This window comes from Arvicola amphibius, chromosome 7 (assembly GCF_903992535.2).
Source record: "Arvicola amphibius chromosome 7, mArvAmp1.2, whole genome shotgun sequence".
Classification (NCBI taxonomy): Eukaryota; Metazoa; Chordata; class Mammalia; order Rodentia; family Cricetidae; genus Arvicola; species Arvicola amphibius.
Window position 1 is genome coordinate 48,145,140 of NC_052053.1, and position 12,818 is coordinate 48,157,957.

Here is a 12,818-nt window from a genome sequence, read left to right on the forward strand (position 1 = left end):
ACTATGTAGACCAGGCTGACCTCAAACTCACAGAGATCTTCCTGCTTTGGAATTAAGGATATATACCACCACACCTGACGACATTTGTAGAATTTTAGACTTCAAGGTTTGTTTTACAAGACTGAGTTCTTGTGTGTTGGAGAGATGGATCAGTAGTTAAGAATGCTGGCTGCAGTTGGGGAGGTGGTGGTCGTGGCACATGCCTTAAATCACAGCACTGATCCAAGTGGTCTACAGGACAGCCAAGACATTACACAGAGAAACCCTGTCTCGAAAAATGAGAAAACACCCTCCTCCACCGCCTGCCCCACATACACAATGAATGAGTTCTTCTTAGTAAGCTTCCTCTGCCGTCCTCACTGCAGAAATCCCTCCAGGTCACTGCTGCAGCTTCATGGGGCTGGTTTCCAGACTTAGAGAGTTTGGAGTTTGTTCTGTTTTGACAGGATTTCTCTGTGTAGCCCTGGCTGTTCTAGAACTTGCTTTGTAGACCAGGCTGGCCTTGAACTCACAGAGATCCTCCTGCCTCTGCTTCTCAAATGCTGGGATTAAAGGTGTGTGCACCACCACTGAGTTCCAGTGGTGGACTGTTTGTTTATCGTGACTCTGCCTTGTGCTAACTCCTTATGGGTCCCTTTCAGGTTAAACCATGATCCCGGTAACGGAGCTCCGCTACTTTGCGGACACGCAGCCAGCTTACCGGATCCTGAAGCCATGGTGGGATGTGTTCACTGACTACATCTCCATCGTCATGCTGATGATTGCTGTCTTTGGGGGGACACTGCAAGTCACCCAAGATAAAATGATTTGCCTACCTTGTAAGTGGGTCACCAAAGACTCTTGCAACGACTCCTTTCGAGGCTGGGCGGCCTCCAGCCCGGAGCCCACTTACCCCAACTCCACAGTCGCACCGACTCCCGACACAGGCCCCACAGGGATCAAGTATGACTTAGACCGCCACCAGTACAACTACGTGGATGCTGTGTGCTATGAGAACCGCCTACACTGGTTTGCCAAGTACTTCCCCTACCTCGTGCTCCTGCACACCCTCATCTTCCTGGCCTGTAGCAACTTCTGGTTTAAGTTTCCACGCACCAGTTCAAAGTTGGAGCACTTTGTGTCTATCCTGCTAAAGTGCTTTGATTCGCCGTGGACCACAAGGGCCCTGTCAGAGACGGTGGTGGAGGAGAGTGACCCCAAGCCCGCATTCAGCAAGATGAATGGCTCCATGGACAAGAAGTCATCCACAGTCAGTGAGGATGTGGAGGCCACTGTGCCCATGCTGCAGCGGACCAAGTCACGGATTGAGCAGGGCATCGTGGACCGATCAGAGACAGGAGTGCTGGACAAGAAGGAAGGGGAGCAGGCAAAGGCACTGTTTGAGAAGGTGAAGAAGTTTCGGACCCACGTGGAGGAGGGGGACATCGTGTACCGCCTCTATATGCGGCAGACCATCATCAAGGTGATCAAGTTCATCCTCATCATCTGCTACACTGTCTACTATGTGCACAATATCAAGTTCGATGTGGACTGCACCGTGGACATCGAGAGCCTAACCGGTTACCGCACCTACCGGTGTGCCCACCCTCTGGCCACACTCTTCAAGATCTTGGCATCCTTCTACATCAGCCTGGTCATCTTCTACGGTCTCATCTGCATGTACACACTGTGGTGGATGTTGCGGCGCTCCCTCAAGAAGTACTCGTTTGAGTCCATTCGAGAGGAGAGCAGCTACAGCGACATCCCAGATGTCAAGAACGACTTCGCCTTCATGCTGCACCTCATTGACCAATATGACCCGCTCTACTCAAAGCGCTTTGCTGTCTTCCTGTCTGAAGTGAGTGAGAACAAGCTGCGGCAACTTAACCTCAACAATGAATGGACACTGGAGAAGCTGCGCCAGCGGCTCACCAAAAATGCCCAGGACAAGCTGGAGCTGCACCTGTTCATGCTCAGTGGCATCCCTGACACCGTGTTTGACCTGGTTGAGCTAGAGGTCCTGAAGCTGGAACTGATCCCTGATGTGACCATCCCACCCAGCATTGCCCAGCTCACAGGCCTTAAGGAACTGTGGCTGTACCACACTGCAGCCAAGATTGAGGCTCCTGCTCTGGCCTTCCTGCGTGAGAACCTCCGGGCACTGCACATCAAGTTCACCGACATCAAGGAGATCCCACTGTGGATCTACAGCCTGAAGACACTGGAGGAGCTGCACTTGACGGGCAACCTGAGTGCAGAGAACAACCGCTACATTGTCATTGATGGGCTTCGGGAGCTCAAGCGCCTCAAGGTGCTGCGGCTCAAAAGCAACCTGAGCAAGCTACCACAGGTGGTCACGGATGTGGGCGTGCACCTGCAGAAGCTTTCCATCAACAACGAGGGCACCAAGCTCATCGTCCTCAACAGCCTCAAGAAGATGGTGAACCTGACAGAGCTCGAACTGATCCGCTGTGACCTAGAGCGCATCCCTCATTCCATCTTCAGCCTCCACAACCTGCAGGAGATTGACCTAAAGGACAACAACCTCAAGACCATTGAGGAGATCATTAGCTTCCAGCATCTGCACCGCCTCACCTGCCTTAAGCTGTGGTACAACCACATCGCCTACATCCCCATCCAGATCGGCAACCTCACCAACCTCGAGCGCCTCTACCTGAACCGCAACAAGATCGAGAAGATTCCTACCCAGCTCTTCTACTGCCGCAAGCTGCGCTACCTGGACCTCAGCCACAACAACCTGACGTTCCTTCCTGCTGACATTGGCCTCCTGCAGAACCTCCAGAACCTGGCTGTCACGGCCAATAGGGTGAGTGGCCTGCCACAGGGTGACCGGCTAGGTGCTCAGAGAACAAGTGTCTCACGACAGTCGATGCTTCTGGGGTTGAGGTCCTTACTTGTTTCTAGAAACACGGGTGCTTGTTCAGGAGCCAGACTCCCAGGCCTCATTGCAGATCTGCTAAATCAGAATCTCAGGCTAGGACTCTATCCTTGTCATATAAGCTTAGAGTTCTGCCCCGATGGTGGTGTGGTCAGGTAGGGCCTGTGTTTCAGGGGTGTGTACAACATAGGAATCCCAAGACCACGGTTTTCTTGGAGTGGGATGGTGGGGGATAGGTCTTAACCTGGAGTTTGTGGTATCTGTCTCCCTCAGCTTGACTCCAGCAAGATTTTGTGGCTAGGGGCCAGCCTGGGTTCCCTCCGTGGGTGGCTTTGCTGGCTGAGGTGAAGCCAGTGTCTCTAGCTCCAACATTACTCATGTCCTCCTTTCTGCATTGGGGAGGTGGAGGGAAAAGTTGGGCTTAGGTGGAACAGCTTGTCCCCTACCTGCTTTTCTAGAGAAGAAATTGTGCAAACCACTGGGGCCTAGCATTGTGGGAAGCAATGCTCTTGAAACTGTAGGTGGCCCCTGTGTGCCAACTCTTTGTATGTCTGGAAAGCCCCACCAAAAGGTAATGGGCCAGTTAGATTGGGCAGGGCACTTCTGTAGCTTGTGGTCTGACCTCCTAGGGGAAACCAAGCTGTAGCCACTGGATGTTGGGTGAGAGGTTCCTTGTACTCAGGGCCTTCAGGATGTCTTCCTGTAAAAGATGGGGAGCCTGAGGCTAGGGATCAGGAGACTGAGCACCGATTCAGCCACCACCTCAGTGCCTCCATTACAACAGTGGTCCTTTAAGTGAGTTCTGGCTTCAGCGTGGGGTTGTGACCTTGAGCAGGTGTGACACTGCAGCCTTTTGCTCCCAGGAGCTCTGTCTACCAGACATAGAAGACAGTAGATCTAGTCAGGACTCGCCTCTGCACGGCACAGACTGCTGATAGCTTAGGTCCCTAGGCACCTCTAGTGCAGGTCCTCCTGATCCTCCATGTCAGAGGGATTGGGACGATCTTTATTTCTCTACCCCAGCCATGGCTTATGTATATTGGAGAGTCAAGGATGAGGAGTCCACCTCTGGTTGTTTTCACTATAGTGAGACCCATTGAAAAGAGAAATTAGAGATTCATGAAGGGGGGAAAAACGCAAAAACAAAAACTAAACAGGCCAATCCCTTCTTTAACGATGTGGGGGCGGAATACCAAGTGGCTCCCTGTGGCATAATGTTGGACATTGGTGTGGACTCTGCATCTCTCACTCTGAAGTGTCTCCTGGGGCAGACTCCTACAGGAAGATGTGAGCCAGCTTTCAGCCTTGCCTTTTCTCGACCCCTACCCCCAGATTCTCACGCTAGGCTTGCCTGTTAGTGTCGTGCCTATTAGCTGAGGTCACCCCTTAGGAAAGGAGCTGGCGGAGGCATGTTGTCCTGTACTAGAGGAAGGAGACCCTCTGATACCCTGCTTAGCACATTGCTTAATCACATCCTGTCCTCACCCCCGGGAGTACCCAGAGAGAGGCCTTTTATAGGAAAAAAAATGTGCTTGGACCAATTGCAGGCAGGCAGGGTCCTCCTGGACTTGAGACTACAGTAGGGTAGGCAGTGAGGTGAAAGGCTTGGATTGGACAAGGCTGCTAGGGACAGGAGTAAGAATGAGTCCTCCTTTGGGGCAGGGGTGTGAGGGGGTCTCAGGACCTGAGAGGAACGATTAAGTATGAATCCTGTGTTGGCCCCTGAATGAATTGTCCTGCGACTTTCAGAGTCGTCCTTGCTGTGCCCCTGTGAGGTGAGAAGTAAGGTCAGGTCGGAGCGCATGGCTCAATGTCCATGGAAAAGGACAGACAAGAGTCTGGCTTGTGACTGGGCAGCAGGGCAGAGGCTGGCTTACGTGAGCTCAGAGTAGTGCCTTTCCAGGAGCGTAGTCAGGAGGGTTGAGGAGCCGTGCAGGAGGGAGCAGACCAGAAGCTCCTGAGGGCCATCTTGGCTGAAGACCAAGTGGACCTGAGGCCATTTCTACACTAATCAGGGAGCCACTTAGGTCTCTGAAAAGGCAGGATAGATGGGATTCAGGGTGATTGGAAAAAATTTAAGCCTTCAGTGAACTACGGACAGCTCTGAAGGTTAGGTATGGCTATGGCCAAGCTACCAAAAGTACCTGTACTTTTCTCTGAGGCCTACAGAATGCTTGATGGCAGAGTGGTAGTGGAGGGGTTCTGGGAAGGGAACTTTGAAGAAGGGATCTCTGGAAGCACCGACTAACTCTGAGTGTCACTGGCCAGAACCATTTCTACTGCCCTTGACTGTATCATTAGAGCAGGTCACAGGATGTGTGTGGTGGTGGTGGTGATGGGGGCAGGAAGGCACTGTGGCTATTCTGGGAAGGCTCTGGTCCCTGGGTCCTGCAGGGCCCACTTCCCATCTCCCCTTGACTTTTGTATCCCTGCACTTCAGATCCTTACCCCATCCCTGACCCTGGCCATAGCAGAGAAAGGTTTGGATACCCAGGTCAGACGTCTCCTTGAATAAATCACTGTAACCCCCCGTTACAGTGACTCTGAGGCTCATTTTCCTGCCGAGAAAACTGAGTTGTTTATTAGGAACCAAAACCTCAGAGGTTTAACTCCAAAACTGAGAAACGGTGCTAAGTTAGGAATGCTGGAGGTGAGAAGTATTTCTAGTTCAAGCTTTATGTTCAAAAATGGGGAAACAGGGCCAGGTAGTGGTGGCACACACCTTTAATACCAACGCTACTTACCAGTAGAGGTAGGCAGATAGATCTTTGTGAGTTTGAAGTCAGCTTGGTCTACAGAGTGAGTTCCAGGACAGCTGGGGTACACAGAGAAACTCTTCCTCGAAAAACCAAAAATCAGCCAACCAAACAACAAAAAGAATGGGGAAACTGAGGCTCAAGAGAGCAAGAGGCTTCCCTGCTGCTGTGGCATAACAGAGCATTGTATTTGACAAAATGAGAATGTGGTTTCTGTGTGAGTGGTGGCAAAAAGCAAAGCTTGTATCCTCTCACAAAAGTGGCCATGCATGGGCTGGAGAGATGGCTCAGCGGTTAAGAGCATTGCCTGCTCTTCCAAAGGTCCTGAGTTCAATTCCCAGCAACCACATGGTGGCTCACAAACATCTGTAATGAGTTCTGGTGCCCTCTTCTGACCTGCAGGCATCCACACAGACGGAATATCAAATAAATAAATAAATATTAAAAAAAAAAAAAAGTGGCCATGCAGCCTCTGACAGGGTAGGGTGTGTGTCACCTCTCCTTTGCAGGAAAATAGGAACAGTGGCGAAGTCCCTGAGAGTGGGGAGTCCCTGCTTGGGAGTAAGGCCTAACTCCCCACCTGCCCATTCTTCTGAAGGTGGCAATTTCAGTCAGGTGTGGTAAGGACCCTTGTCTCTAGCTGATTGCCTCAGCAGGGCAAGGGAGAGGCTGGCATTCCTTAGGCTCTTCCTGCATGCCCAGGACACCTGGGATGGCTCTAATGTAGCTCTGTGGTTTGCCCCTTGCTCAGCCATTGCTGTGTATAGTCAACAGCTTTGCTATGTTTTTTAAGACTTATTTAGAGCTGAGAGGTGACTCAGTGGCTAAGAGCACTCCCTGCACGTCCAGAGGTCCCGAGTTTGATTCCCGGCTGCGAAACTGCGGCTTTCAGCCATCTGTCCTGAGTTCCTGTGCCCTCTTGTGGCATAATATCGGGGGAAAAAGACATTTATTTAGGGGGCTGGAGAGATGGCTCAGTGTTTAAGAGCACTGGCTGCTCTTCCAAAGGTCCTGAGTTCAATTCCCAACAACCACATGGTGGCTCACAGCCATTTGCAATGAGATCTGGTGCCCTCTTCTGGCGTGCAGGTATACATGGAGGCAGAATGTTGTATACATAATAAATAAATAAATAAATCTTTATGTATACAGTGTTCTACCTGCATAGCCTGCAGGCCAGAAGAGGGCATCAGATCTCATTACAGATGGTTGTGAGCCACCATGTGGGTGCTGGGAATTGAACTCAGGACCTCTGGAAGAACAGCCTGTGTTCTTTACCTCGGAGCCATCTCTCTAGTCCCAGCTATTGTACCAGGTTCAAATCGTGGCACCACCTCTTACCTGCTGAACTTCAGGACAAGTTCTTATCGCCAATCTTCTGTTGTCTGTCTGTAAAATAGGAACCTTCTCAGAGCATTAGCTGGTGGTTTCCAACACTGAGTGGGAAAGCAATGCCTGTGCTGAGAGCTAGAGATGCTCAGAGGTTAGGAGTGTCTGAGAGAACGTGAGTTCAGTTCCCAGCATCCGTACCAGACAACTCAAACCCTCACCCCCACCCCCATAACTACAGTTCTAGGGAACCCAGCACCCTATTCTGATCTTTTCAGGCATCACCCAGTGTAAATAAATCTTTTTGTTTGTTTTTTTGTTTTCCTCCTTTTAATAAATCTTTTTTTTAAAGGTGGTGTGGTGACTGGAGATATAGCTCAGAGGTTAAGAGCACTGACTGCCCTTCCTGAGGTCCTGAGTTCAGTTCCCAGCACCCACATGGTGGCTCACAACCATCTGTAATGAGATCTGGTGCCCTCTTCTGGCCTGCACAGGCACTAGGCATGCACATGGGTGTACATATATGCATACATGCAGGCAAGGACTCAAACACATAAAAATAAGTATATCTTGGAATAGAAAGATGGCTCTGATGTTAAGAGCACTTGATGCTCTTCAGAGGACGCAGGTTCAATTCTCAGCACCTACATGATGGCTAATAACTGTTTATAACTCCTGTTTGTAACTCCAAATCCAGGGGACCTGATGCCCTCTTCTGGTTCCTGTGGTCACTACACTCATGTGGTATACAGACATACATGCTGGCAAAACAGCCACACACATGAAAACAAATTTTAAAAAAAAAGATAGCTCAGTAAGAACAGCATCTTCTATCAAACCTGACAACCTGAACTTGATCCCACAGATCCACACAGTGGGAAAGAGAACTAACTCCCACAAGTGTCTTCACACACACACACACACGCACACACACACACGCACACACCAAACAAAAAGAAGGTAATCTTTAAAAAAAAAAAAAAAAAAAAAAAACAGTATCTGTGCTGAGTGAGCCCATAAGCTGCAATTAGGAGTGCCAAATGCTCACTACTGGGCCCCTGCACTCCTGTTACCCTGGGACCTGACAGGTAAGAAAGGCATGTCCTGGGAGAAGCAGTGGTCTAGCTGGGACTCTAATGGATGTGAAGGTGAGTGGGGTAGGCAGTAGCTGCCTGCTTGATATGCCTGGCTAGACCTACCCTGCACACTTAGAGCCTGCAGTTCAGGAGATGACAGGCAAAAGGATTAGCATTATGAATGTTGTAGCTTCCTGGAGGAAGTCACTGCAAAGGTAATATTTGTGTATGGGTAGCTGTTGACCAGGATTGTATGTGGAAAGCCCAAAGACACTGTCCAGTTATACACCTCACCCTGGCCCTTTGCTCTCTCCTGCAGATCGAGGCGCTCCCCCCAGAACTCTTCCAGTGCCGGAAGCTGCGTGCTCTGCACCTGGGCAACAATGTACTGCAGTCGCTGCCCTCGAGAGTGGGTGAGCTGACCAACCTGACGCAGATTGAGCTTCGGGGCAACCGGCTGGAGTGCCTACCCGTGGAGCTGGGCGAGTGCCCACTGCTCAAACGCAGTGGCCTGGTGGTGGAGGAGGACTTGTTCAGCACGCTGCCACCAGAGGTGAAGGACCGGCTCTGGAGAGCTGATAAGGAGCAGGCCTGAGCAGTGCCAGGAGGAGCAGCAAGGACCCTCAAGGACCCTCAGCGTGCCCTCAGGCCAAGTGGGCAATTCGGTTCTCCCAGGACTGCTGGACAGCCAGCCGGGTCCAGCCAGGTTCAGCCAGGCAGAACCTGGGCCAGGCATAAGCTGGGCCAGGGCAGAAGACAGGAACTGAGGGGCTGGCCCCTTTTCTCCCTCTGGGACTCATCACCCAGGGCAGGCACTTGCTGGAGACCGGAAACTCTGAGACTAGTCTCCGAGTACAGTATTTGGACAATCAGGGTCTTCACCCTGGAGGCCATCTCTGCCTCAGGGGCTGAGCTGGCTCCAGAGGCCCAGGGACAGTAACTTAGATTTGGGTATTTATTTTTGCCACTTCCCATCTCCTCCCTCCAGATAACTTATACATTCCCAAGAAGGTCTGGCTCTGGGAAGTTTTTAAGAGACCTGGCAGTGTTTGCCTTTCTTTTCAGGTGATGCTGACAGAAACAGTGCCCACCCAGACTTGGGCAGAGCCAACCGCAGGACGGTCACCTTATTGGCACTGGGCTAGGATCTGGCAGCAAAGCTTGTGGGAGACCAGGCCTCCAGGTGGAAGGGTCAGGCCTGGGGCTTGCCCCATCAGTTTTTGAAGCAATTTTAGGGTTTTTTGTTGTTGTTTTTTTTTTTTTTTTTTTTTTAAGCTTTGAAAATGATGGTTTGGGTATTAAAAAAAAAAACTAAAAATAAAAAAAAAGACACTAAAGGCCAGTGAGTTGAAGTCTCAGGATGGGTGGTATTTCCCCTTGAGCAAAGCAGCAAGACATTGAAGGAAACTTCCTGTCCCTGTGGTGTGGGCCAGGATGTTTTCCTGTCTGTCCTGACCTTGGTCCAGCGGAGCTGTTTGTTCTTCTCTTCTCCTGGGCAGGCAGGGCTTTTATTTTTGTTTGCTTTTAGGGTTTTTTTTTTTTTTTTTGTGTGTGTGTGTGTGTGTGTGTGTCTTGTTATTTTTCTTCTCCTCCATGGGTCTTGGCAGACACCCTTTTCATGACTGTCAGCCAAAAGGAAGGCTCTGGAACTGCCAAGAAGGGAGGAGACTTGGGCTGGCTGATCCCCAGGGGACCGGTGCTCCATCCCTTCCTCCCCACCCCCATGATGCCACTCATGCACAGTGTTAAAGAGCCTTGAGCAGCTGCTTCCCCCAGACTCTGTCCCCACATCGTGTGTCGTGGGTTTGCTCAGTGCCACCACTCGCCTCTGCTGCTGCTTACATTGGCTGTCACCATCTGGTCCTGATTGGGTGTGGAGAGGTCACCTCTGGGAGGGCAGCTTCCCCGGTTTTGGGTTCTAGGCCAGTTTCCATACCGGGCACCTGGTTTGCACACAGTACAGTTAGCACCTAGTGGCGGTAAGCCACTCAGCTTTAGATCAATCACTAGGGTCCCCACTTTAGAAGGGTCCTTGCCTTAGATCAATCACATGGACACTAAGGCACGTTTTAGCGTCTCTTGTCTTAACGATTACGTCTGTCTCTGTCCCTTTGTGTTTTCTGCGTCATGACATTGGATGTAACCCTTGGAAATACTGCACACTAGCCTCTGACAACCATGAAGCAATCCGTTACACGTGGGTCTGACTTGTGGACTCGGTTCAAATATCAAATAAATCTATAACAAAATTGCCTTTGCAGGTCTCTGTGCATAGGACGCGATTTGTCCCTTTACTTCTGAGGTGTCTTGGTCCTGGCAGACCAGTCTGCTGAGGGACTGTTTATTGGGCACCTACATACAGTGGTGCTCTCTGCTCACCCCTCTGCTCTGAGAAACTTAAGAGTACCTTTGAGGCAGTTGCTGGATGCTCCAGGCGTGGTTCCTGACCAGAGGTCTTGTGACCAATGCATTTTCTGTTGTCCCGGGCACCTGTTTGGGCCCTCATGAGCTTTGATTGTTTGGGACCGGGAGTCATCTGGAACGGGAGCCAGTAGCCAGAAGTTCTTGTTCCATCCAGCCCAGTTGTTCTGTGTATGAAGCTAAGTCCATCTCCCCACTCCGTGGCCTCCATATCCCCATCTGTGACGAGGACGTGTCCATCTTTCAGAAGATTCTTCGGGTCTGCATGGTTCTGCAGAGTAAGGCTGGCAGTGACCAAGGGAAGGCCTGCCTGGATTCCAGCCTGTTTGGGGTCAAGGACAGAGGCTCTGAGAAGTAGAACTGCCTTCACATCTCAACTCTACTGAGACCCTAGTTCCCTTAATTTTTTTTCTCATTTGTAAAATTGGAGTAATATTGGCACGGACAGGCTTGTTTAAAGGAGCCATGGTTATATAAAGTCCACTTCTATTCTCCATGGCTGTAGTACCTAACAATGGTATATGGATTGGGGGAGGACAGGGGAGGCATTGCTGGGAATGGAACCCAAGGCCTTGAACATGCTGAGCAATTGTTCTTTTCATCCACTGAGCTATATTCCTCTCTCCTGGGTGATCTGTAGAGGAGTGCTTACCTGGGTTCACAGTGGCAGAGACTAGACCAGGATCTGATGGCTGTACCCAGTGAGGGGTGCATGCTGATTCCTAACATTGCAGGAGTTGGAAGCTGCAGGGCTAGCCCGTTCCCAAGAGAGGCATTAACCCATTCATGAGGCTGGACCCAGACACTTCCTCCCTGTGGTTGTTGGATGCAGCCATGACCGCAGCCACAGCTGCAATCTCAGAGGTTTGGAAGCTGAATCAGAAAGATTGCAGAGGACGAAGCCAGTGCAGGCTGTAGAGTGGTCAGTCGGACCTATGGAACAAGCAGAGAGGACCATTTGACGCTTTACCAAAACTAAAAGTAAGTGGAGTTAAGTTTCTAATAGATGAATTTAGGGGTTACAAGCTCAAGCTGTAGCATTGCCTGGTGAGCAGTCTCCTACCTTCTGAACCCAGTGCATGTCGGGAGATGACGCCAGGAGTCTTTAGGTGAGGAGGCCTGCGTTGCTTGGCAGTTCTTCTGGAACTGACTAGAGCCTGTCTCCCTTGCTCCACAGGGGACTGACCCCTCAGACCCGAGCCAGAACCCCCTCTACCTCTACCCATGTGGACTCTTAGCAGGCAGTGGGATCCACTCATTGAAATACCCTCTTTCATACCTTCAGGTAGGGAATTTCCCGTCTCTGGTCTGATCTAATCTGGTCCCTGCCCCACCCTGTTTCCACCCTGGGGTAGGGATGGGGGTTGAGAGACATTCAGGCCAGTGCTCCAGACACAGAGAATTCAGTCTGGAACTGGTTAGTTTCTGGGGAAAAATGATGTGGAAATACCACCCACCCTCCCCTCAAGGCAGGCAGAATGAAAAGAGTGTAGCTTCCTTACCCCCTCTACCCATCTCCCGACCCCCGCCTCCACGCTCTACCTAAAACCACAGTGGTGGCCTAACTCCTACTTACAAAATCAACTTAGAAAACTTGGAGAACTGAGAAATAGTTTGAAAAACAAGATCAGCGCCTCACCCCGACTGCCAGCAGAGGGAGAAACTGTTGGGAGCTACTTCCTAGGTGTTAGCCCCAGGCCAGCCTGGCTCCTTATCAGCTATGATTACTACTTGCTATTCACTGGGTCCTGTTATCACCAACCTCAGAAAGTAAGGGCTGGACCCCCACTGCCTGCCTGGCCAGCCCCTGTCCCCAGCCTTTCGTGAGGCCCCCAGGCCACTGCTGGCTCAGCAGTAGGGGCCCTCTCTGCTCCTGGTTCCTGGAACTGGGTGTCTGTTTTTGCTCAGCGATTGCATCAGAAAGGACTAGTTCTGTGTGCCTTGCCCTGTGACTCCCAGTTCTGTCTCCCAGGGCCTTCCCCAGCCTGAATTCCCATCAGCCCTAGGGTCCACTGGGCACAGCACTCTGGCTTTCTTGAGGTCTGTGCAGCCTAGACAACTGTAGCTCCCAGTGTTATGGTCCAGAAAACACTTGATCTGGAGCCAAAGCTCTCTCAGCTGAGCAGTGTCCCCCCTCCTTGTTCCTGAGACACTCTGTCCCTTGGCTGTTGAAAGCACCATTTCTGGGAAGACCAGTGGACCGCTTTTCAGAGCCCAATGTCTCTGTTAACTGCAGAGCCAGCAGGTGGTTTTGACTACCCTGCCAGCCCCTCTGTAGACTAGTCGTCCCTCATTCTGAGGCCCAGTACCCCCTCATCTGCCTTCCCTCAGCACCACTCTGTGCTTCCAGCATCTAGA

The 12,818-nt window shown here is 51.1% G+C and overlaps 1 protein-coding gene and 1 long non-coding RNA gene across 3 annotated transcripts in view; one reads left to right on the plus strand and one right to left on the minus strand.

Moving 5' to 3' along the window:
* Positions 1–10,288, plus strand: part of Lrrc8a (leucine rich repeat containing 8 VRAC subunit A) — a 43,943-nt gene extending 33,655 nt beyond the window's left edge. For both annotated transcript variants that reach the window (XM_038336870.2, XM_038336869.2), the window contains exons 3-4: positions 642–2,806; positions 8,359–10,288. In XM_038336870.2, the coding sequence (XP_038192798.1) occupies positions 650–2,806; positions 8,359–8,634 (2,433 nt within the window). In that variant the 5' untranslated portion in view covers positions 642–649 and the 3' untranslated portion in view covers positions 8,635–10,288. The remainder of the gene's footprint in view (positions 1–641; positions 2,807–8,358) is intronic.
* Positions 9,392–11,912, minus strand: LOC119818971. Its single transcript, XR_005286207.1, has 3 exons — positions 11,524–11,912; positions 11,113–11,393; positions 9,392–10,782 (listed from the first exon to the last, which is right to left on the minus strand). It is a non-coding gene; the product is annotated as an uncharacterized LOC119818971 (long non-coding RNA).
* Positions 11,913–12,818: the final 906 nt, after the last annotated feature.